At 53.6% G+C, this 23,778-nt stretch overlaps 1 protein-coding gene across 2 annotated transcripts; it reads right to left on the minus strand.

Moving 5' to 3' along the window:
- Nucleotides 1-161: 161 nt before the first annotated feature.
- Nucleotides 162-21,972, minus strand: UNC93A (unc-93 homolog A). Of its 2 annotated transcripts, XM_045865456.2 has the most exons (8): nucleotides 21,832-21,972; nucleotides 18,325-18,506; nucleotides 17,124-17,353; nucleotides 15,524-15,649; nucleotides 13,834-14,045; nucleotides 11,756-11,891; nucleotides 10,389-10,520; nucleotides 162-434 (listed from the first exon to the last, which is right to left on the minus strand). In XM_045865456.2, the coding sequence occupies exons 1-8, from the start codon at nucleotides 21,919-21,921 to the stop codon at nucleotides 169-171; spliced, it is 1,374 nt and encodes a 457-aa protein (XP_045721412.2). In that variant the 5' UTR covers nucleotides 21,922-21,972; the 3' UTR covers nucleotides 162-168. The 2 variants fall into 2 exon arrangements, with proteins under 2 accessions (XP_045721412.2, XP_064454433.1); XM_064598363.1 differs by lacking the exon at nucleotides 15,524-15,649.
- Between the last annotated feature and the right edge of the window lie 1,806 nt (nucleotides 21,973-23,778).

Here is a 23,778-nt window from a genome sequence, read left to right on the forward strand (position 1 = left end):
TCTCCACTGGTGACATGGTGGACTGAAAACTTGTTAGAATAGGAAAAAATTATACAAAAAATGTATCTACGTTCTGTCTTCAGGACGGCTAAATACTGCTGACACTGTTGTGAAGAATCAGCTCTAAAGCCTGAGGCCCGCTGGGTAGAGCTCTCTTGCGACACCCCATCACATGGCCGTCTCTGCTCCTGCCCCCTCCGCTGGCTTTGTCTGTTCTGAGGCAGCTGGCCTGGCCAGGTTCTTGGCCTCCAGGTACTCCACAGCCCCGTACGCCAGCATGGTCAGACTCAGGACTCCCAGGAGGATGTAGAGTTTGATGTTGACGCACAGGAACGTGCTGTATCCAAATGCAATGACGAACCCCAGCGCTTCCCACAGGCGGTAATTCGCAAAGGCAGCCTCCTTGTTCTTCTCGAACAGAACGCCGTACAGAGCTGCAGAGGACACACCGCATGAACGTGTTGCTACAAAACCTCAAATGGTTTTTTTCAATTATTGCTGAAAGCAGTGCAGCTTCTCCGCTGACCAATTTTGTCAACAAAGTCAGGAAAGTTTCCTTCTTAAAAGGACAGAATTGTTTTCTGTTGGGGATTATGGATGTCTGGAGACAGTCGTTAGCAGTGAAGAACCATTATACATACAATTCGGGACTCAGGCAATGTTAGCACTGGACGGAGTTAGTCCAGCCTATCACTCGGGGAGTGAGAACATAGAAAAGTGAAGCAGAGCTTAGAGGCCTGGCCTGTGTCAGATGAGGCCTGGCCCTTTGCTGGAGTCCAGAAGCAAAGACAAACACAAGCAATCCTAACCCCAGGACCTCAGGCTGTGACTATATTCAGAGACGGGGCATTTAAAGAGGTGATTAAGGCAAATGAGGTCATTAGAGAGGGCCGTCATCCCATGACTAGTGTCCTTATAAGGAGAGAGGGTCAGGACACAGATGTGAACATAGGGACGACCATGTGGGGACACAAGGAGAAGGCAGCCATCTACACGCCAAGGAGCGAGGCCTCAGCAGAGGCCAGCCTGCCCACCCCTGGGTCTCAGACCTCCAGCCTCCAGAATCGTAAGAAACAAAAATGTCTGTTGTTTAAGTCGCCCATCTGTTGTACTCTGTTGACAGTCCTAGCAGGATAGTACAGTCTGATAAATGCTTCTAGGTGAAAGTAAATGATTTTTGTTCCAGTTTGCAGGATGGTAAAATATTTGATATACTTGGATGAGAACCAGAAGCTCCCCATCTCCTGAGCTGAGTGAGGTGGCCGATGTATAGAGGGGGTTAACAGCTAGGAAGCTGAGGCCCAGTGCTGGCCCATCCTGCTCTGTCGTCCTGAGCTGCCCGGGCCACCTCCCCTCCCCTCTGGCCGGTGGCCTCGCCTCTTCACCAAGGATACCTCCCCTTGTGCACTCCATCCACCGTAACCCGGAAAGGGCCCTGCACAGAGGCCCCCCTCTGCTACCGTCCCCTCGGGGACTTCACCCCATCATGGAACCCCTGTCCTGCACCTTCAGCCTGACTCCCTCTCTTACCTCCTTCTCTTCAGTCTAGAAACAAAGCCGGGTCTTTCCCACATGTCACACACGCTGGGTTCAGATCCCTTGTGCCTCTGTCTACACCGCTGCCTGTCTACACCCTACTGCATGGCAGGCACAGCACTGAGTCCTGCAACATGAAAAGGCATGACGTCTGCTGTCGAGGAGCCCACAGCCCATTAGTGGATTTGGACTCCGAACGTTTGGATCTCCTCTCCATGTGACCCACCTGTCTCGCCTGGACTGTTCACTGCCTTGTCTCTCGTCTGCTCCACACTGACCTATTTCCTCCTTTCTTGTCTTACTTTGCTCCGTGTTACTCCCCACATTGCGGCTAGGATGATCTTTGCAAAGTGCAAATATGTCATGTCACTCCCACTCGGGGAAGTCTTCGGCAACCCCGCCCGGCTCTGGGGTAGATCAAGCATCTTCTCCTCATGGGGGCAGGTCCCTCTGTGACCTGACCTTTTCACTCCAGGGCACCGCCTGTCACTGTGGAGCGTGCCCCCCTGCTTCGGGCCCACTGACCATGCTTCTGGGCCTTGTGCCTTTGCATGCGGCAGGCCTGGTGGGAAGTGCCCTTTGCCAGACCTCTCTGGTGATGGTCCCCCTGTGGTTCTTCTGTCAGGTTCTCCGTGATGCCATCCCACCAAGTGTCTCATTCTTACCCAGAATAATTCCAATGCTCTCATAGTGTCAGCCAAAGCACTTAGTGAATGACCAAGTGGACCAGTGGATGGACAGTGACTTCCTGAAGTCAGTAGGGCGCCAACGGGTAAAACCCCAAGCCCACATCCTGCGGGGTAACCGCAAAGGGAGCTGCCTGTTCGTCTTCTCTCCTTCTAGTTATTACCCAAAAGCCCACCCCAGGATGGAGTCGAGGTAACACAGGACGTGCAGCCAGAGCAGAGCACAGGCCAAGGTGCCGTGTTTGCCCATGAATGAGACAATAGGTAAACAGAAATATCAGTGTGGTCCTGTAGCATGCGGGGTGGGGGGAGAAGAACAGCAAGCCCTACGTCTGCCCCCAGCCCCAGGGGCACCAGCCATGATCTGCACCAGAGACTGTTCTTTCTGGGGCAGCTGGAGTCTGGAAGGTTGTAGGGATTTTGCTAGGACTGCCCGTCTGGCAGGATGGGCAGCTGTGGGAGGGAGAGCCCACGTGGAATGTTCACACACATTCCTTTGCCTGCTCTCATCCTGTTCTTACCCTTTGCCCCTTTCCTCCTCCCTACATTTCGCAGGGGAGGGACGTAGGGAAGAGAAGCCTCTCTGGCACTGGTTTGAGGCCAGCAGCAAGGTCTCCTGCAACCCTGTCTGGAAACGTCAACACTCAGAAGGTTCTTGGCATTTGGTTACTCGGCTGTTTGCCTACCATGGGAAGAACTCAGGAGGATGAGGCCATCAGAAAGATGTAAGATCAGATATACGTCATAAACAACATTCGTGTGCTTGGGAAAACAAGAGGCTGTTTGGAAGGCTCAGAAGAAGGTGCCGAGGCTGTGAAGTGCCACCTTAATGAAAGCACACCCACAATGAGAGTCTAATAACAAGATCTGGGATTTAGTAACTCCTAAGGTTATTTTAAAGATTTCTTGTCTTTCTACAGATGGCCAACAGATACATGAAAAGATGCCCATCATCAGGAAATGCAAATCAAAACCACGATGAGATACCACCTCACACCTGTCAGAATGGCTAAAATCAATAACACAGGAAACAATAGGTGTTGGCGAGGATGCGGGGAAAGGGGGACCCTGGTGCACTGTTGGTGGGAATGCAAGCTGGTGCAGCCACTCTGGAAAACAGTGTGGACGTCCCTCAAAAAGTTAAATATAGAACTGCCCTATGATCCAGCAATTGCACTACTGGGTATTTATCCAAATAATACAAAAATACTGATTCAAAGGGCATCCCTATGTTTATACCAACATTATTTACAATAGCCAAATTATAGAAACAGCCCAAATGTCCACAGACTGGTGAATGGATGAAGAAGAAGTGGTGTTTATATACAATAGAATATGATTCAGCCATAAGAAAGAATGAAATGTTGCCATTTTTTGGGGGGGGGGTGAAGCAGAGGAGGATGGAGAGAGAGAATCTCAAGCAGGCTCAACACCCAGTGCAGAGCCCCAAGTGGGGCTCGATCTCATAACCCTGAGATCATGACCTGAACCAAAATCAAAAGTTGGATGCTTAGCCAACTGAGCCACCCAGGCTTCCCCCAAATCTTGCCATTTGCAATGACATGGATGGAGCTAGAGAGTATAATGCTAATTGAAATAAGTCAGCTGGAGAAAGACAAATGCCATATAATTTCACTCATACATGGAACTTTCCAAGCAAAACAAATGAGCAAAAGGAAAAAGAGAGACAGAAAGAGAGAGAGAGAAACCAAGACACAGCCTTTTAACTATAGAGAACATACTGATGGTGACCAGAGGGGACAAGGGTGGGACGTTGGGTTAAACAAGTGATGAGGATTAAGGAGTACATTTGCGATGAGCACCGGGTGATGTGTAGAAATGTTGAATCACTACATTGTACACCTGAAACTAATATAACACTGTACGTTAACTAACTGGAATTTAAATAAAAACTAACTCACTAAATAAAGATCGCTTGTCTTTTGTTAGAGGGTGACACTTAAAACTGGATCCAAACATGAGATGCTAGTGAGGAAGATCCACGTTTGAAACACAATGGCTGCGAGAGGTAGGTGTTTCCATGATCTGTGGCCAACAGGTACAAGGGTGCCTTTAGCAGATACAGAGCAAACACACCCCAATTCCATGAATATTCTAGTAATATGGCAACGCTAATTTTAAAGTAATGTGTTTGATCTATAGTTTGGCAGCTTTAGATTTCAAGATTAAATTTCGATTGTGATGATTATAAATTACCGAGTCGGGCTTTTCAGGAAATTACTCATGATCTAGATCCTATTTTACTCCGAACATAAAGAAAGCAACACATTAATTGTGTCAAATTCCAACAGTTACTTAGGGACATAGTGGGCAGAGGGGAAAGACATTCAAGAGAAAAACAAAGTAGGTAAAATCATATTTCAGCAATTCTGAAGTCACTTCACATGTAGACTAGGTTTGAACAAATAAGCAATGTGGCGCGCACGGGGGGAGCCGGGCTTCTTGTCAGAGAGGGAAGTCACGGATCAGCAGGGGGAGGGCCAGAATGAACCCGTGGTGCTGGAGGGGAGCCGGGGACCCCAGTGGGGACTCATCCTCACTTGAGGTCCCTACGGACAGGCAGATGCAGAAATGCAGACGTGTGCGCATGTGGGTCAGCACGCACACATCCATCTCCCCACTCTGGCCCAGAAGCCTTGTCATCTCAGATGCAATGAGCATGCCCAGCACGCCAATCTTATTTTCTACCCCTGTTATCCAATCAAATGAACCCAGGGTCCGTGGAGAAACGGGTGATGCTAGTGCTGCCCCAGGAGATGGATCTGGAATAGTTTGTGGCACCGGGAGGTAGGGAAGTACTAAAACGGAAACAGATGGCTGGCAGAAGGCACAAGTGCCCCCAGAAAGATCCCAACGGCCAAAGCTAAAACAGTTAGAGCAACAGAACAAGTAACATCGGTTGGACTGTGACCCAAAGGGCATAATACGTACATGAGCCCATAGTAATGAAGACAAATGGTTGAGTAAATAACTAAATAAACTGGGGAGAAGGGACAAACACTCCCGATGAAGGAATTATACATGATTTTTATACAGACTCTCCCTCTAGTAAGTGGAGGTTTATTAACTCCCCCTTGATTGTTGGCTAGATGTGGTGACTGGCTCCCCAAAATTGGCTGTGGAAAGGGAAAAGCAGCAACCCTGCTCTGGAGAGGTCTGGCAGATACCGGGCTGGCCAGCAATCAAGGTTCACATCGTCAGTGATGGATGTGATGAGAAGAGCACTTCACCCTGGGGTCTTCCTACCCAAAGCCCATAACTCCAGCCTAATCATGAGAAACATCAGACAACCCCAAACTAGGGACACGCTACAATACCTGACCAGTATTCTTCAGGAGTGTCAAAGTCATGAACAACAAGGAAGAGAAACTGTCACAGATCAGACCAAGGACATGAGGCAACTCAATGCAGTGGGGACCCTGGGTGGCACCCTGGATGGGACTGCGGGGGGGACCATGGGAGGGATCCTGGGTGGGATCCTGAGTGGGACCCTGGGACACACAAAGTGGGAAAACTGGAGAAAGCCAAATAAAGTCTAAAGTTTAGTTGAGTCATGTACCAACACTAATTTCTTAGTTTTGAGAAACATACCACTGTTTTGCAAGATATTAGCATTAGGGGAAACTAAGAAAATGGTATATGGGAACTCTCTGTACTGTCTTTGCCACTTTTCTGTAAACTCAAATTATTCCAAAATAAAAGGTTTATTTAAAAAGAAAAGAAGCCTTGCTCCCAGCCTCGTCCTCCCCAGGAAGGCGCAGGTGGGAGTGACCAGAGGCTGACCCCTGTCTGCGCATGAGGGGTGGACTTGGCATCGGGCAGTCTTGTTTGCTTGGAGAGGACAGGTCAGTGAACTGAGCATGTAACACAGGCAGATTTTCTGTGTATATGAACCCGAGACAGCCCCTCCGGCGGCTACCAGGGCAAGCGAGCACTTTTAGACCAGATACTCTGAATCTCAAACGCAGCGCCTTGGTGTGCAAGGGTTTCTATGGCAATGGAACCCCTCTTTGCCGAACTGTCAGGGCGACTGACAGACTGGAGCCGGTGGCCCAGATCCGTGGCTCCCAAGGCTGCTGGCGCCCCAGCCCCGTGGGACCGTGGAGCAGCGGTTCCACAGCCCTGCCCCAGGGAGGAGGGCCGGGGTGCGCGGGCATCCGGTCTGCTTCCACGCCAGGTTCTGAACTGAGAGGCAATGGCAGAGAGGAGGGTTAGGTTGCACCGAATCCTATTCGGCCTCATTAATTAGGAAAGGGCGTGGCTCCCCTCACGTGTCCTCCCAAATGAGAGACCCACGTTCCAGGAGAATAAGATGACAATCCAACCCGCTACTTAAAAAAACAAAAATGAGAGAGAGCTGCTCTGGGGGGTGTGGCGGGAGCTACGCAAAATTTGCAGTCTCCGTGAATACAGGGAGCCCGAGGACAAGCCGCGTGGCCGGGAGCCCGGCGCAGTCAGCCCGCAGGGGACTGGGTGATGAAAACATCGCTCCCCGCGAGGATCACTGCGAGCTTCGACTCCAGAAGAAACGCTCAGATAATGAAAAGAACACTTTCCCCCAACAACCGATGTTTCCTTGAAAAAAGTTATTTTTTGTCGGCACATAAAGACAGAAATAATTCATTTTAAATTAGTACCCTTATTCCAGGGGGTCTTTCTTCAGCCACCCCCTGTGCTCGACTGTCCCAGGTGTTCGCTGGACCTCACCTAACCTCGTCCGCACAATCTCGACAAGGCTCTGCCTGCCAGGCTCTTCTGTCCTTGGCAAGAAAAGGACAGTGAAAACCGTCGTCATTCCTGCGTCTCGGGGAGGAAGAAAGCCAAGCATGGTCACAGCAGTCGTCTGAAACATCTAGAGGATTACTGCATGCGGTATTATGTGACCCCGTACCCCAGTCCCCTGCCTGGCTTTTAATGTGTAAATACTTTAAAATTGCCCGTGAGCTCAGCGGCCTCGGCTAACACCGTGGGAGGCAAGACGGCGCGCGCATGCCCTTGGGAACGCACAGGTCTCACTCCTGCAGGCGGAGGCTGAAAGAAGTTCTCTCCCGATGCTCCCCGGGGGGCGTGACTTGTCCCTGGTCTCCAGTTCTGGACTGCCCAAAAAGCTAAGGTGCTTCCGACTGCCGTTCCTCGTGGAATCGGTACTTCTCTGGACTGACCCTGCGGGTTTCTGCGAACAGTTTCTGTCGCCGCTGCAACCACATTCCATCACGGCTCGGAGTCACACACTCGTCTGTCACCTGCTTCGGGAGCTGACGAAAGCCACCTGTGCCCCCGAGGCGGTAGGGAGGCCGGGAAGCCCGGACGCCTGAATCCAGCAGACCAGATTTGTGCGAAGATGTTTATCCAACTGTTCTGTGAGCTGGCCACACGCGGCTCGTGAGGAAGGAGCCACCGCAGGGACACCGAGGCCACCGTGGCGGTAGGGGCAGCGGCCAGGCCCCGGCCCTCGTGCTGTTTGCGGATGGCCTGACCCACTCTCTAGCCCCCACGTGTTTCCCAGCGCGGGGCTGGCCGTGATGTCACGAGGGGAGGAGGCTCTCTTCGGAGCCAAATCCTGGGGCGCCTGGCACCCCTTTCCCGTCCCAGGCTGGAGACGGGCCTGTGGGAAACTCAGGGCTGTAATTCTCGGTCACGTCCTCAGATGGAAGCCCTCGGGCAGCGGCCTTGCATGCGTGCCATCCACACCCCTGCTTCCTGCCCCCTCCTAGCGGCGGCCCCGACACCCTCAGCTCGTCTCACCATGGAGAGCGCGGCCCACGGCCAACACAGGCGCCCCCAGCACGCCCACCGCTCGGCTGCCGCAGACTCCCACATCAGGACATCAGGCCCCCCGCTCCGGTCGCCGCCGGGGCTCGCCGGCCTCCTGCAGGACCTCTGCTCGAGGCTCCGGCCACTCACTGCGCACCTGGTGACCTGGACGTCCCTCCTGTGGGCGGCCCCCCGTGTGGCGGGGGCGACCGCCTCCTGCGGGACCTCTGCTCGAGGCTCCGGCCACTCACTGCGCACCCGGTGACCTGGACGTCCCTCCCGCGGGTGGCTCCCGTGTGGCGGGAGTGCGCTGTCCGTGCACAGCACCCCATCCAGAAGCCTTAGATCCGGCAGAGCCCAGCCTGGGCACCCCCGCTGTCAGGCCAGGCCCTCTGAGCCCTGTGCGGCCACCCGCCCCTCCTCCGCTGGGTCTCTCTCGCTGCCCAGCCCCATGGGGCCTTGTGTCCCCCACCCAGACCCCCGTCGCCTGGTTCGACCTCGGATAGCCTCTGTCCCACATTGTGTCCTGTGTAAGCTCACTGGTGGTGTGTCAGCACCTCCTGTCCTCCGCTCTGTGGGCGGTGAGCCTCGGGGGCACCAGGTGGCTCCACACGGGCTCAAAGCCCCCCCACTCTCCCGGCCAGCTCCCGAGACTGCCCAACGGGACGGCAGGGCTCTGGGCCTGCACCCAAATCCCAGCTCTGCCCTCAGAGCCCGCCCATGCAAGCGCCCCACCATCTGCGCTCTGCTCTGCGGCCCCACGCGTGTGGGGAGAGTGTGCCTGGCTGGCAGGCTCTGTCCGCTGTCCCCAAGGCTGACTGTGCAGCTCGGTAACGCTGTCTGTCACGGTTGCCGCTGCCTGGCGCTCCGTGGGAACCCTGCTGACTCCTCTTCCCGTGGTGACAAGGCTTCCTGAGCTTCTTCCTTCCCACTCCCTTCCCTTGGTCCCCCGAAAAAGGGCAGCCCTCCTCTGGGCCAAGGGGGACCCCTCTGTCCTCCTGTCCCCCCATCCTCGTCCTCATGTCCTCATTCAGCTGCCCCACCTTGTCCTTTACCGGCCCCGGCCCCCCATCTCCCCTGTCCTCATTGGGGTCCCCGACTCTGCATCTAAAGCAATCATGGTGAGTGGTGAACCCTACAAACAACCACCTCTCAGAGCCGAGTCCCCCAGCAGTGTCCTCTCTCGGCCTCCGCTTCGTCCCCCCACCCTGGGGACGCTGCCCCGAGGCCACACGCCCCGCCCACCAGCTGGCCTGGGTGCGTCCTGCCTCGACCCGCTTCCCCTGGCCTCCTGCTCTGCACTGTGCCCCCTCGGGTGGCTGTTTTGTCTTCCCCAAGTGAACCCGCAGCCCCTTGTCCCCCCATAATGCGATGGAGCTGACCTTGTCGTTTCCCCCCTGGACCCTTTCTGCTGCTTGCACCAACGCTGAGCAAAGCTGGACCCCTCCCCAGGCAGCCTGGGCCCCCCTCAGGCCCCCATCCTCTCCGCCTCACCCCCAGCACCCTGGCCCAGCCTGTCCCCTCGGCGTGTCCCATCCGCTGCGGCCAGAACACTTGTGCCCCCAGATTCATAGGGTGAGCCCTAACCCCATGGTGACAGTGTTAGGAGGTGGGGCCTCTGAGGGACGAGGAGGTCTTACGGCGGAGCCCTCATGAGTTGGATCTGTGTCCCCGTGCGCCTGTCCCGAGCACTCCCTTGTCCCTCCCACCACGTGAGGGAGAGCAGGAAGACAGCTCTATGAACCAGGAAGCGGCCTCTCGGGACACAGACTCTGCACCGTGGTCTCAGACTTGCAGCCTCCCTCCCGGCACCCCGGCCTCCCCCCGGCCCCCCACGGCCTCCCACACTGCAGCCCTGCCTGAGGACAGCCAGCCGGGGCCCCACTCAGGCCTGACCTCCAGACAAGCCCCGGCTGACCGCGCCTCCCGCCCCCAACTCAGTTCCTCAGAAAACTGCACCCCGGTCCCCGTGCCCCTTGCTTGGTCGCTGTCACAGTGACCTGCCTGCTCTTCTACTCAGGGGTTACACACCTCTCTCCCCATCGGGGCCGACTGTGCCTAGAAGGCCCCTCCAGCCCCGGGGTTCCAGCATCTAGCACGTGGGCCGTGCCACTGCTCAGGGAAGCTCTTCAAACAGAAAGCCACGAGGGGGCCACCATTCTTAGGGAAGAAAGTTGTGCCCGCGGCTGATTTCCTTCTTTTGTGTTCTGGGTCTGAATAAATGCTCAAATCCACGTAGGCACCTGCAGCACCCTTGGCCCCCCTGCTTGCCTCCTGCTCTAGGCTTGCTGCGTGGTGCGTCACCTCCCCGGGGGCCCTGGGATGGCGGGTCCTCCGCCACCATGTGTCCCCCACGCTGGCCTAGGTAGGGACCCCCGAGAGGAGACTCACCGTTGTTCTGTGTCTGCCAGACGGCGTCGGCCACGCCCCAAAGGCCAGAAAACACGAAGAACACAGCCAGCTGGTGGGGGTGAGGTTTCCACAGCAAGAGGGCGATGATGCAAGACAGGTGGGTGACCGCGCCTGTGGGCACAGAGGGCAGAAACCAGCAGGAAGTGAGCGCAGCCCAGGGGAGGCTTGGACCAGGTGACGCTCAGGGAACCGCTTTGTTTGCTTCAACATATAAGTAATCTTTCCTGGAAACACCAAACAGCCTTCCTCAATTGGACTTTGACACTGCAAGTGCCTGCAGACCGGCTAGTGTGCCCTTCACAGTCTCTCACTGCAGGGCGCACCTGGCGGGGGGAGACGCTCTGCTCATCTTTGGCCCCTCACCGTCCAGGCAGGGCTGGGGAGACGAGCCCCTGCGCCTTGCGGGGAGTGTCATCGTGCCCCAGCTGAGGAGACCCAAAGGGGCGGAAGGGAGTGCTGGGCTCTCAGTGAGTGCTGGGGGCATGGGGATGTCGTTGGGCTCCCCAGCAGGTGCTGATGTGAACAGAGAGGTGGGCAGAGCCACCAGGCTCCTTCCTCCTGACTTTACCCCAGTGTCAACAGTTCTGGCCTAGGGATGCCTGGGTGGCTCAGTCGTTAAGTGTCTGCCTTCGGCTCAGGTCGTGGTCCCCGGGTCCCAGGGTCCCAGGGTCTTGGGATTGAGCCCCGCATCGGGCTCCCCCACTCCCCCTGCTTGTGTTCCCTCTCTCGCTGTGTCTCTCTCTGTCAAATAAATAAATAAAATCTTAAAAATAAAAGAGTTCTGGCCTCATGATTCCTGCGGACACTGGGGCGTCTATGACTACAATGTAGCATGGAACAGCTTATGACGTTGCAGAAAAGGGAGCTGCCTACTGCATTCACCGTGGCTGTGTGGCCTGGGGCCACTCGCCACCCTCCTCTGTTCCCGAATTTCTTCATCTGTAAAGTGGGCAGTGTCCACCCAGGGCGATTGGAAGGATGAAAGGGGAAAACCTATGCAGATGCCGCGGCCCCTGGTGGACGCTGACTAGTGCTTATTGCTTCCCCTCCTCGCTGTGTCCCGGCTGCAGACACGGGAGCCTGGACTGGGCACCCGGGTCACAGGCTCGTCAGTGCCCTTATTATTCACACGGTCTCTGCTTCTTCTTTCTCCTCTTCCCAAGAGACACAGAGGGTGAGGCGTGCTTAGAACACAGTCTTGTCCCGCCAGGTGAGGACAGGAAGCCTCCCCGCCTGCCCTGCACACTCAGCCCACACACCCTGGCTGAGCTGAGCTGGGCCCCCGTCCGCGCCCCGCCGTCCACCCGCCACCATTCCCACTCGCGGGTGCCGTCGGGTCCACCTACCCAGCGCGTAGAGAGCGATTCTGCCCGTGTGCTGGGAGAGACTTCCGTACAGCACAGAGCACAGCGAGTTGGTGGCCGAGAAGCAGATCATCACGTACCCGACAAACTGGATCCCCAGGGCGCAGGTGGTGTAGGACTGCAGGGGAAGCACAGGGGAGGTTACCCGGCCGCGTGTGGTGTGCTGGCGAGTCTGGGCCAGGGATCACGGGTGACATGCGTTCTGCGGTGGGACGGCCGACGTGCTGGGCTGGCCCGGACCTTCGCCTAGGCCTCCTGCGCGCCCCCCCTCCGCCCCCGGTTCCGGGGAGGAGAACACGCCCAAGGTGGGTGGGAACTAACAAGGACAGACACCTGCACACAATTCTCCCCACGCAGCCTTTGCTGTGTGTTGTGGGGTTCTTAGGAATTACACGGGGCCCATTGGAGCCGTTCCTGGTGGAGTTGGTCATTTCCTGTTCTGCTCACCAGACAGTTGACAGAGGGTGGGGAGGCATGAACAGGGGGAGCACAGAGCACTCTCGGGGCAGCAAAGCCTCTCGGCGTGACACCATAATGGTGGACGCGTGTCCTTACGCACGTGTCCGTACCCACAGAGCGCAAGCACCAGGAGAGACCCCTAATGTGGGCGATGATGACCTGTCATGGCAGGTTCACAGGTTGGCACAAGTGTTCCCTCTGGGCAGGATGTTGATAACGGGGAGGCTGTGCATGTGTGGGGCCAGGCACCTCTGTCAACTTTGCCATGAACCTGAAACAGCTCCGCAAATAAAATCCTAATAGAAAGGAAGCAGTTGTGAAGAAAATGAACAGGCTCTCTGTGCAGACAAGAAGAAAGAGGGGAGCTCCTGCACCAGACGGTGGGGTACAGAGTGGCCCCAGCCTGGACCCGGGACAGCGTGTGCTACCACGGCCCGCGCCCTCACACCCACACCCGCCACTCCTGTCCTCAGGCAGAATCAGGACAGACACACAGACGAGTGGGCTGGACAGGAAGCTCTGCTGCTTTGGGATGGTGGGGGCTGTGGCTGAGGTCACATGCCACGTGGTCAACAGCAAAGCCCACGGGAGGGGCCGCGGCCAAATGCCAAAGGACTGTTTTGTCATTTTTGTCTTTAGTCTTTGGAACTCCAAGACTCTCCGTCAAGACTGTCCCAGGAGCGGGGGGGACCAGAGAGAATCTATGACGCACGCATCCTGCATGGAGCATATGTGTCCTAAAAGATATTTGTGGTTAACCTGAAATTCAGATTTAACTGGGCATCTGGCTAGTTCGGCACGTCTACCTGGGAGGGAGCTGTGGTGGGCACAAAGCTAGAGAAGTTTTCTGGTCAAGGAAGGGCAATCCTCAAGGAGCAGCCTTGGTCCTGGCTCTCCGGCCCCTTGGCACCCCAGCTCCCAACCAGCACTTCCTGGAAAAGGGGGTCTCCGCTCTCTACCACCCCTGTCTGAGGCATCCCTCCCATGGCACCCCAGGACGATCTTCAGGACACGAAGCACGTGGGTGGGGAGCTTTGGAGGCAAAACCTCCGTGAGCATGCCGCGGCCACGAGGGATGGTGGTGGACGGTGGCCTCGCATTCCTGCTGTGCCAGCCCTGGGGGACAGGTGTCTCTCTGCTGGCCTGCCCCCAGAGAGGCCTTCCCTATGCACGACGTGGGCAGGCAGGCGTCTAGGGAGAGACAGGGCGACAGTGCCCGAGAGCCAATCCATTGCCAGATTGAAAGGCATAATTTGAAAACTAGCATGGGAAGGAATTCCAGTGTTCCTCGTGGGTTTCATGTTTTTCCCTAAAAGAAGGGCAAAGCGTGAGCTGCAGGCAGGCTTAACACAAGGAAGTATTACAGGTGATGACTCCCGGAGAGCTTGGGCCCTTTCCCTGAAGACACCTCTGCAGTGAGAGCTGGTCCCTGGAGATGAGGCCGAGCTCCGGGGGGGCGGGGGCAGTGACCTGGACGCTGAGCTCCTGAACCGAAGGCTCCGCTCTCCAGCCCCAGCAGCTGCGCCCCCCACCCGGCCCCAGGGCAGGGGCCCCGAGACGCACGGGTGTTGGGGTGTGCGTCCCGTGCAGTTCTCTCGTACCCTGGTGTAGTCGCCCGCGAGGAAGGCTTGCTCAAATCCGCTGTACAGAGGCAGCAGACCCAGGAGGCATAGGCGCTTGTCTCGAAGAAGCCTGAGGGTGGACAGCAGGGTGGACCAAAAAGGTAACTTCTTCTCTCCTTCACTTTCCTGCTGAGCATCTTTGATGGGTTCGAGAAACATGGCAATGAGCAGGACCGCCAGGATGCCGCTCCCTGGAGGGAAGACAGAGGGCTGGTGCTGGGGGGCTCACAGGAGCCGGGAGCCACCGGCTACTCCTCTCCTTTGGGGCATTGGTTTCAAATCCTGCTCTCAGTGAAGCAAGGCTGCCGAGCCTGAGCAGAGCCTCCGGCCCGCACCACACAAGGCACCGGGGCCCTCTGCGCCCCTCACCGCCACTGTTCCCTCATCCTCACCCTCAGGTAACTGCCAGCAAGAGCCAGTCTCCCTTCTCGGGACCACAAGTCCTACGACGTTATCACTTGCTGAGCTTTATGTTTATTGTTTCCCCACAACAGGGGAGGGTGGGAACTGGGTGCATCCCGAACACAAGGGGATACTGCTCGTTCGAAGACAAGGAATGAAGCAGCTCCTTATATGCTAAGGTGGGCAATCCCCATGGGGAGCAGCTGAGGGAAAGACCCATGCGGAGCTGCTTGCCTTTAGGGAGGAAGGGCGTGAGGCACACTGTCACACGGGCCGCTGGGTCCAGGAACGACCGACTGGGGGTGGTCTCGGCCAAACCGGCCAGGAGGAGGGACAGAGGGGGCTTTCCCTCTCCCCGGGGGTGTGTTTTGAACCACGTGAATGGGCTGACTATGCAAACACACTCCATTCAAGACAACTGTTCGCTCCCCCAGAGGTACACCTGTGCCCTCCTAATCCCACGGGTGTGACTGCCCCTCTTTCTGCACCCCTGTGTTATTTGGATCGAGGGCTAGTATTTACTCCTTTTCCTCTTTACCCAGAAGCCCTCTCAGTCCTCCCCGGTTTTAGGATGTCCGTGTACCAGTGTCAGGTTTCCGTCTCTGGCAACTCTAACGACACTCAGTGCTCTGGGAGCCACAGATCAGCCAAGAGCCTGATGCTTTTCCCGCTTCTCTGAAAGGCAGTGAAAACCCCTCAGAACGGTTTTCAGCCGCCATTATAGTCTGAGAGCTTAGGCCGATCATCCTTTAAAGAGGACTTGAATTATTTTTTCTCTTTGCCTCATCTCACCAGCCTGATGTGACACCGTGTGGCGGCCGGGGGCTTCCTGGGACCACCAGGTTCACAAAGCCAGCCCCTCCCAAGCTGTGGGCAGAGCTGGTGAAGGCACGCAGCGGGGAACCTCATGTGGGGGCTGAGGATGCAGAAAATGCATTTCCATGGCCTGGGCTGTTCCTTGAGACCAACAATCCCCACCGTTGTAACTTTGGAACAGTATTTTTAATTTGTGAATAAAAATATAAATAAGCACACATGGCCACTGGCTACTGTATTGAACTTTGCAAAAGAAAAACGATTCTATCATCACAGGAAACTGTTAGATAGCCCTGTTCTGCTGTATTTGATTTCATATGAAGAATACCTGAGTGCAACCCAGCTGAACACATTTTGCAGGAATACTTGCACTTTGGGAAGATACTGTTTTTCAACACAGGAAAGAGTTAGGTTTGCTTTCCCTGGGGCTCCACCCTCTGTGAGCACGTACCCGTGTAGATGCCCAGCAGGGTGTAGACGAGCATCTGCGAGGGACGCTGGGTGCTGTTGGTGGACGCCGCGGCCATCAGGCAGTCACTGGCCCCACAAGACAGGAGCTGCTCCTCTGGGATGGCCTCTGTGCCATCGGAAGCAAAAAGGTGACACGAGAACACAGGAAACGGATAGGACCAGGGGCATGAGGAATGAATCGCGTGGCTAACAGGAGCCTGGACACCCCACAGGCAAGAGTCACGATAGGTCAAAGTCAGGGGATGTGGGCTTGTGTGACCAAGTACCTCAAAACACACTTCCTCTTGGGCACACATCTGTAGGCGTGATTTTAGACACGAGACAAATGAGCCATAAATGCTGGCTGCTTGTTGTATGACTTTCTGGACATAAGGAAAATGCTCACCGTTTCCAAACTACTCAAGAAGAAATAAGGTACATTAGCATTAGAATAGGCGTCAGACTCTCAGACCACGTCAGAGTCTCTGGAGAGAGGGGGGAGATGTCACGGGAGAAAGAACAGTTGTCATAATAGAAATCTCATCACATAGAACTTGGCTGGTGATGTCTGCAGCACAGACAATGAGAGGCGGGTTGGAGGGAGGCGGAGAAGCCTTGCAGGGCTCTTGGGATGCCTCACTCCTCGGAGTCTGTGTCTGGAGATCGCTTGGAGAATTAAGCTCACTTGCCTGAATGTCTTTAAAAGTAAAGCTGTTCACTCCATTTCACACCAGTCGTGTTATAGAGGCTGAACCTTAATCCCAGTTTCTGTTGCATTACTGCTGACCTTGATAAGCAATATTGAGTAAAAATGGGTCTCCATCCACCCGATGGTTTCCCTTCTTCAGATGCACTTAGCAAGTGATGACATCACATGAGAAACAGGAGAAGGAGGCTTTTGGAGTTTTCCAAAGGTGGGACTTCATAGGGGATGGCAGGATGGAGGACCAGGACAGAGAGATAGGGATAATCCTGGTAAGAGTCAGGAGTTAAGACCTTCCCCTTCGTCTCACCCCATGAATAAAGGTTGCCTGTGAGAATTGGAGAGATTTATTTCCTCTGCCCTTGGTTTAAATCCTCAGACATCAAAGGGTGCAGACATTAAACAGATACACACTTTACAGCCATGTCTGGGCAAGGTCAGGTAAAGACGTGAGTTAAGACATCAGCCATCAGATGTTGAAATCAGTTAAGGGACAACTGGTCTTATGTGGAACATTTAAGACACTGGACAGTGGATCAGTTCAGTGGGACAATAAATCAGTTGAGCCTGTTCTTGGTCTAAAAGGATAGTGATGGCTCCATGAACCCGAGTTCCACTGTCAGTGGCCCTCCATTTCCCACGGGCAATGCTCTGCAAGTGCTCCGCCTGCCCCTGGGAGGGCAGGGTCAGAATTGCTGGGGCACTTGTGGACAAGACAGACCCTCAGACCTGCACAGACTGTCCTGGAGAACAGCTGGGAACCAGGAGAGGCCGGGGCACAGGCAGCTGAGAACCACGTCTTTAGGTAGTTCACCTGCCCGAGTCATGGAATAAAGATGTGCGTGAATGGGGTGGGGGCCCCTCTCAGGGGCCATCACTGAGCCCTATTCCCTTTTACCTTGGGTAGGCATCTGGCCAAACACCAGGGATGAGATCAGGTTGCCCCACACACCGGATGACTGGAATATGAGAAAGAAGATGCCAAAGTACTGATTCAGCACGTCTCTGCCAACTTTTCCCACCTTCTCTGCTTGTGTGTTTCCCGTGATGGTGAGGTACGTGCACTGAGCGGACCACAGCGGGGCTGCTCCAAGACCCAGCAGTATGGAGGTGGGAATCAAGGTGTACCTGTAAAGTAAAACACAGACAATGCCTCTTCTCCCTCCGCTCTTCCGCGCTTCTGTGGAAAGGAGGCTCCGTGCCTAGCGCATCATAAGCATTATTATGTCGATGGATTCACCATCCATCAGACTCAGATAAATGACGAAACCCAGTGCCCTTTCTGGTTCAGGTTCATTAGCAAGAGAGAAATTCACTGCCAGTGAACTTCTTTGTGTTTGAAAGCAACTACAATGAGCTGAGATTACAAGTAAGGCTGGGTGGCTTTTGAGTATTTCCGACAGCTGTACGTTTAAAATGATTTATTCATTTTTGAAACATTGATTGATTGATTCACCCTCTCCATTGAGGACTCTGTATGAAAACTCTAGGGCAGTAATAAAAAGAAGAATATGAAGTCACCGTAATCATTATGTCCTGGATGATAACGGGCATCCCTCCAAAGAGATGTTTGACAGGTGTGTTCTTGGGAATAAGAGCTAGGGGCTGGTGCCCTTACGGCGTGGTCCCGGAGGATCCCTCTCAATCAGGGAGTAAGCAGGGCTCAGGCTGGGCCCCTGCACCAGCTCCAGCCCTGCCATGTTCACTTTCTGTGATGGGATGAAGGTATGGTGGGACCAATGGGTCCATTGGTCACATTCTGCTAAATCCCCTGAAATTCACCCTGGATATCTTAGGGTCTAGCTCTCATTGCTGGAGCCACAAAAGTGCCCTGGTGCAGGGAGGGAAGCTCAAGGCCCACAACAGACTTGAGGGAAGGTCATGGCTGGGAACTGGTGGGAGGAGATGGGCCCAGCAAAAGGGACAGAGACATCTTGATGAGAAAAAAATGGGAAGAAAACCTCCACATTATCCTGTCCAGGAGCAGAGAGGAATTTCAGGAAGCAGCACTCATGTTAAAGGGGATGCAGTGGGGTGTCATCGGGCAGCTGAACCTGAGGCCTGACCCAGAAGCAGGGTGGGAGCTGTGCGGGCTGTACCAGCTGGCGTAGAAATTGCCCAGGGAGAAGGCCACGTAGCAGCACATGGAGATGACGATGGTCCACTTGCAGCCAAACTTCTTAATCAGGAGCGGCGGGAGGAACATGGAGGACAGGAGCACCCCGCCATACAGCGTGCTGAGTGCCGTCACCCCCAGGCCTTCCTCACTGTACAGGCTGCTCTGTGGGGGACAAAACCACCCTGGTCAGAGGGGCCGGTGGCCAAGGGGAAAGAGCTCTAGGTCAGCACTAGTTTCCTGAGACCACCAGCAATAGGCTTTCCCTGGCGGGCGGCCCCCTCCCAGCTGACAGGTGCAGTGTGGGGGGAAACCAGCACAGTCCCAACAGAGAGTCAGCTGCTGCTAGAGACTAGGGAGGGGAAACCTGAGGCCCTCGGTGCTGGGGTCACGGTGGGGCAGAGGGCCTCATGCCCTCTGTGGCATCTGCTCCCGTCTATAGAACAGCTTTGCATTCCTCCCCTTTAAGGCTGAGAAATGGGTGTGATTTTCCCCATGGAAGAGATAAAGATGGGGACATTGTCTCCTTGTAGATTCATATGGACAGCTAGATAGTTAGATGATCTGGAAGCTGGTACTTTAATGCCTGGACTGTTCACATTCCTTCCTATCTGGTCCCCCTTCTGACAAGACAATGTTCTGAGGCAAGGTAACCTGCACAGGGCAGGTGCAGCCCCCTGGCACTTCCTCACTGTCATTCTGTCTACTGTGGACCCCAAACCCTTGGGCTGAGTTCTGACTGCATAGCACCCACCACTCCCAAGATTCTCTCTTCTTTCTCTCTTCCTTTCCTGCCCCACCCCTCGACGTGCTCTGACCTTCCTTGTCCTTGCTTTTCAAAGGGTTCCCATTCTTCAAGTGTAGATCAAGCGTCTCCAAGGGCTCCAGGATAACTTTATCCACAGAGACCGCTGCTTTGATCCTATGCTAGAATTTCACCTGACCTCTAGCACATGCCACCGGTGACCCGCGATGTCACCCCAGCTGACAACGATCCCCCAACATGGGCAATATTCTATTCTTTCCAAATCTCTCCCGATGCCTTGCCCAAAGCGGGTACATAACTGTATTTGTGGATTATTTGATACTGAAAGTAACCACAGCTAGTCATGAAAATTCTGAAATCTGGTTGGAAGATGGAAATTGAGCACTCTGCTCTGACTTAGGGGTTATCTAGAAATTTCCGCTTATGACTCTGGTTGCTAGGAGTGTGGAGTGAGAGAGTTGGTTCAGCCTGAGCCTTTTGTTTCCTTAATACAAACGTATGAAATTCTCCTGTGTTACTGAGCGTGGCTCCTCGTATGTTCATGAGAAGCATGCAGCACTTCTGTGCGCTGGAATTTCTCCTCCACACCCAGTGCTGCTACAAATCAGCAAGGTATGTCGGTCCCTTTGAATGAAATCTGACTGCAAACCACTGAAAAGGAAGACAGATTTCAGTAGCCAAAGTGGGAATCAAATTTTAAAAGCAAATTTCTTTTCTACGTGAATGCCGGTGTTCAAACACCTGCGTCTGCGTGTGTTAGAAGAGCAGACCTGCAGAATACTGTATGCGGATGAGTACGTGTGTGTGTGAAATTTGAATTATGCAAGACCTGCTCACATAAGCAAGTAGGACATTCACTTAAGTCACCCAACAAATACATCCTTAAGCACTTACCAGGAGAGGCTCTGTGCACTGCTCTAGCGAAACCAAAGGAAATTACAACAGCCACTGCCCTCCAGGTGTGCATAGTAGACAGGAACTGACGGGGGTCAGTAACACCAACGAACAGGCCATTGCAACTGGGCCTGAGTCCTGCAAGGGACGCTGGCCCAGTGCAGTCAGAAGACCTTCTAGAAGGAGTGAAGACCAAATGAGATCTGGAGGATGAGGGGGTAACCTGAGGAAGGGGGGGAGGTGTGGGAGGCAGGAGATGTGGGGGATGAGTTTGCATGGGCCTCGTCCTGAGCTGAAAGGCAGCAGGGAACATTTAAGTGCTTTGTCCAGAGCCTTGAAGCTCTTCTGGGAAGATGAGGCTGGGCAGCCTGCCAGACTACAACATGAGGAGTCCTGGCTCAGTCCTGGGGAGTAGGGTCAGATCTTTAAGCCCGTGGAGAGCCTGGGAAGGTAGGTAAGCTGGAGATTAGCATGCACCGCTGACTTTCATGCACAGAGTTATCCACTGATTGCCTCCTGTATGTTGAGGACTGTCTTAGTCAGGGGGACATGGTCACGGAGAGTGACCATCCTTCCGGCATCAGGGACTCACGGGCTTACTGCAGAGCCTGCCACAGCACCAGGGGAGTACACACAAGTGTGCCCCATCCAGACTTTGGTTCCAGGGAGCAGGGAAGGTGGAGAAGGGGGGGACATCCAGTGGAGACCTGAATGACTAGTAGGAGACCATTAGCCACAGGAGTGAGAGGGCCTCAGCAGGGAGATGCTTGTAGGTGGGCGCCCGGGTCCAGGGGTGAGTTCGGATCAGGGTTGGGACCCTGGAGACACCTGGGACCATCTGTACTACCCCCTGGAGGCCTGAGAATGAAGCTGAGCAGATGAAAGCCAAAGGAACAGGCAGGTGCTCCCAACATCGTGGGGACACAGCCATGCCTAAGGTCACTTCTGTCCATGTCATTGCATTCTTTTGCTTAGGCCAGTCCTGACTGATGGAGACAGTCCTAGTTAAACCATGTTTACATATTCTGGATCAAAAAGCAAGGAAACATATTGGGTCAGGTCTAGGAAAGAAGGCAGAGAAGTGGGCGGGTGGGGGGGATTGCCCCACGCCAGAGTTGGAGGTCTGGTTCCCTAACATCTCAGGTCTTCCAAGGAAGGAGGGGCCCCAGCAACGATTGTGGGTGCTTCTACTCCCAGGAGCCCAGGCAGACTGGGGAGGACCTGGGTGTGCTGGGGGCGGGGGGGAGGGGTGAGTCGTCTGCTCTCCCTGGACGGCTGCCCCTATGCCAAATACATTTAAAAAAAAAAAAGTAACTATCTGGGGACATATATAGCAAATCTACTCCCAGGCACATGTGACCCCTGCCACAGCTGTTTAGAGAGGCCCGAGGAGGAAAGAGTACCATAGGGGTCAAACTTATAGAGACCACTTTGTCCAAATTCACTGTATTGCTTAAAGAGGCTTAGCATCTATATAATTTAGTGAAACTTGATAAATTCACGTTACTACCCCAACCACAAAGCCAAAGTCCTGGAACCATAGAATTCACCATGATTCATCCTGAGTCTCTATCCAAAGGTGAAGAATGTCTTATCACATCACTAAGTCGACCCACACCCCTTGTCCAAGGGTCAAGCACACGCTCTCTGCTGTGTAATCCTGCTGGCGGGGTGAGGCTGTGCGTTGCAAGCTCGCATATAGAAACCACTGTTTGAGAGGATTTGGGGGTGAACTGGTTAATCAGAAATTCTACGTTCCTCGTCTTCTGTGACCATGGGGATTCTTGAAGGCCAAGAGACAGACGTTCACGCACAAGTGTTCTCACTTACCTGCAGACTCTGCAGACCTCCATAGGCTGTAAAGAGAAGCAGAAATCCAAAAGAAACCACAAGGACATTCTTCAGGCTTCTTTCCATCATGCCGATTAAAGGTGTCAACCATCAGTGGACACATAGATTCGTAGTTCCCTTAAAGAAACCAATCGGGGCACAGGAAGAGCAGTCTGTACCAAGAAGTCCCCTTCTCTCTCTCCTCTGTGTGAGAGGCACGCAGGTCATCAAGGCCCCTGTGCGTTAATGGACTTGGTTATCACTGACTCCAGGAAGCACCATGGGGGTTGTTACTCATTCACCTTCTCTGTGATCTACAATAACCACTTTCTTTTTTTTTTTTTAAAGATTTTTTTTATTTATTTATTTGAGAGAGAGAGAATGAGAGAGAGAGAGAGAGCATGAGCGGGGGAGGGTCAGAGGGAGAAGCAGGCTCCTCGCCGAGCAAGGAGCCCGATGCGGGACTCGATCCCGGGACTCCAGGATCATGACCTGAGCCGAAGGCAGTCGCTTAACCAACTGAGCCACCCAGGCGCCCTACAATAACCACTTTCTAACAGGGCAAAAGATTAGGACTTTTATCAACTTGTACGTACTTGCAGTTTTCCCCTATTAATTTCTAGATAAAGTCCTTACAGTAAAATAATCATTTTCATACACACACACACACACATATATAATATATATATATGTGTATATATATATATATATATATGATGGTACCTTTCGCATTAAAAGAAATCGTCAATAGTACAGAATGTAGATGTATTTCAGTCTTAAAGAACAAAGTATAGGGGAGCCTGGGTGGCTCAGTCGTTAAGCGTCTGCCTTCGGCTCAGGTCGTGGTCCCAGGGTCCTGGGATCGAGCCCTGCATCGGGCTCCCTGCTCGGCGGGAAGCCTGCTTCTCCCTCTCCCGCTCCCCCTGCTTGTGTTCCCTCTCTCGCTGTGTCTCTCTCTGTCAAATAAATGAATAAAATCTTAAAAAAAAAAAAGAAGAACAAGTGTAAATGTGGGATTCAAGATATATAGCATAACTTCTGAAAACGACAACATGATTGGAAGATCCAAGGGCCAAAGTTTTGGTTATCTCAAAGACTATGTGATTTTACAACATTGCAATAATTAAAAAAACAAAACCACAACGCCTCCTGAGTATAGCATTTTACAATTTGCAAAGGACTTTACATGCGTCATTTTATGTTGTCCTGAAGGGAGCTCTGATAATTGTCACTGGAACTCTCGGACCTGACTAGACAGGGAGCTGAGCTTCAGAACAGATCACACATTTGGGATTTTTTGAATAGAGCTGTGCTGTCCAAGAGAACTTTTTGCACTGTCCATGGCAGCCACAGGCTAGATGTGGCTACTGAGCCCTCGAAACGTGGCTCGTGCAACTAAGGAGCTGAACTCATCACTGCATTTCATTTTAATTAATTTAACTTTAAATAGCTACCTGTTGCAGTATCTCCCACATTGGGCAGCACCCATCTGGTTTTAAAGAACTTAACCATATCTCACAGTTAGTAAGCTAAATCATTTGTTTATCCATTTGTTCATTCAATTGTTCCATTCAGTTGTTAGTGAACTTGACGTTTGAAGATTGTTTCCAAAGTTCTGTGAAATTAGCAATTTTCATTTATTTATTTATTCATTTATTTATTTATTAAAGATTTTATTTATTTATTTGAGAGAGAGAGAGACTGAGAGAGAGAGAGCATGAGAGGGGGGAGGGTCAGAGGGAGAAGCAGACTCCCTGCCGAGTAGGGAGCCCGATGCGGGACCTGATCCCGGGACTCCAGGATCATGACCTGAGCCGAAGGCAGTCGCTTAACCGACTGAGCCTCCCCGGCACCCAGCAATTTTTATTTAGTCTAGACTGATGGTGACCTAACATGGTTAGGTCACTGGCCACACCCGCCATTCATAGGAGCATGTCATTCCTTTTG

The sequence above is a fragment of the Mirounga angustirostris genome, unplaced genomic scaffold (genome assembly GCF_029215605.1).
Source record: "Mirounga angustirostris isolate CCGP_5_RB_7025 unplaced genomic scaffold, mMirAng1.0.hap1 SCAF_8, whole genome shotgun sequence".
Taxonomy (NCBI): domain Eukaryota; kingdom Metazoa; phylum Chordata; class Mammalia; order Carnivora; family Phocidae; genus Mirounga; species Mirounga angustirostris.

Coding starts and splice junctions, on each gene's coding strand:
- UNC93A (XM_045865456.2), bottom strand. CDS start 21,921: ATGATGGAAAGAAGCCTGAAGAATGTCCTTGTGGTTTCTTTTGGATTT. Junction 18,507..21,831: donor GAGGTCTGCAGAGTCTGCAG/GTAAGTGAGAAC, acceptor TGTCCCCCACAG/AGCAGCCTGTACAGTGAGGA. Junction 14,046..15,523: donor CCTGCTGGGCATCTACACGG/GTACGTGCTCAC, acceptor TCTTCCCTCCAG/GGAGCGGCATCCTGGCGGTC.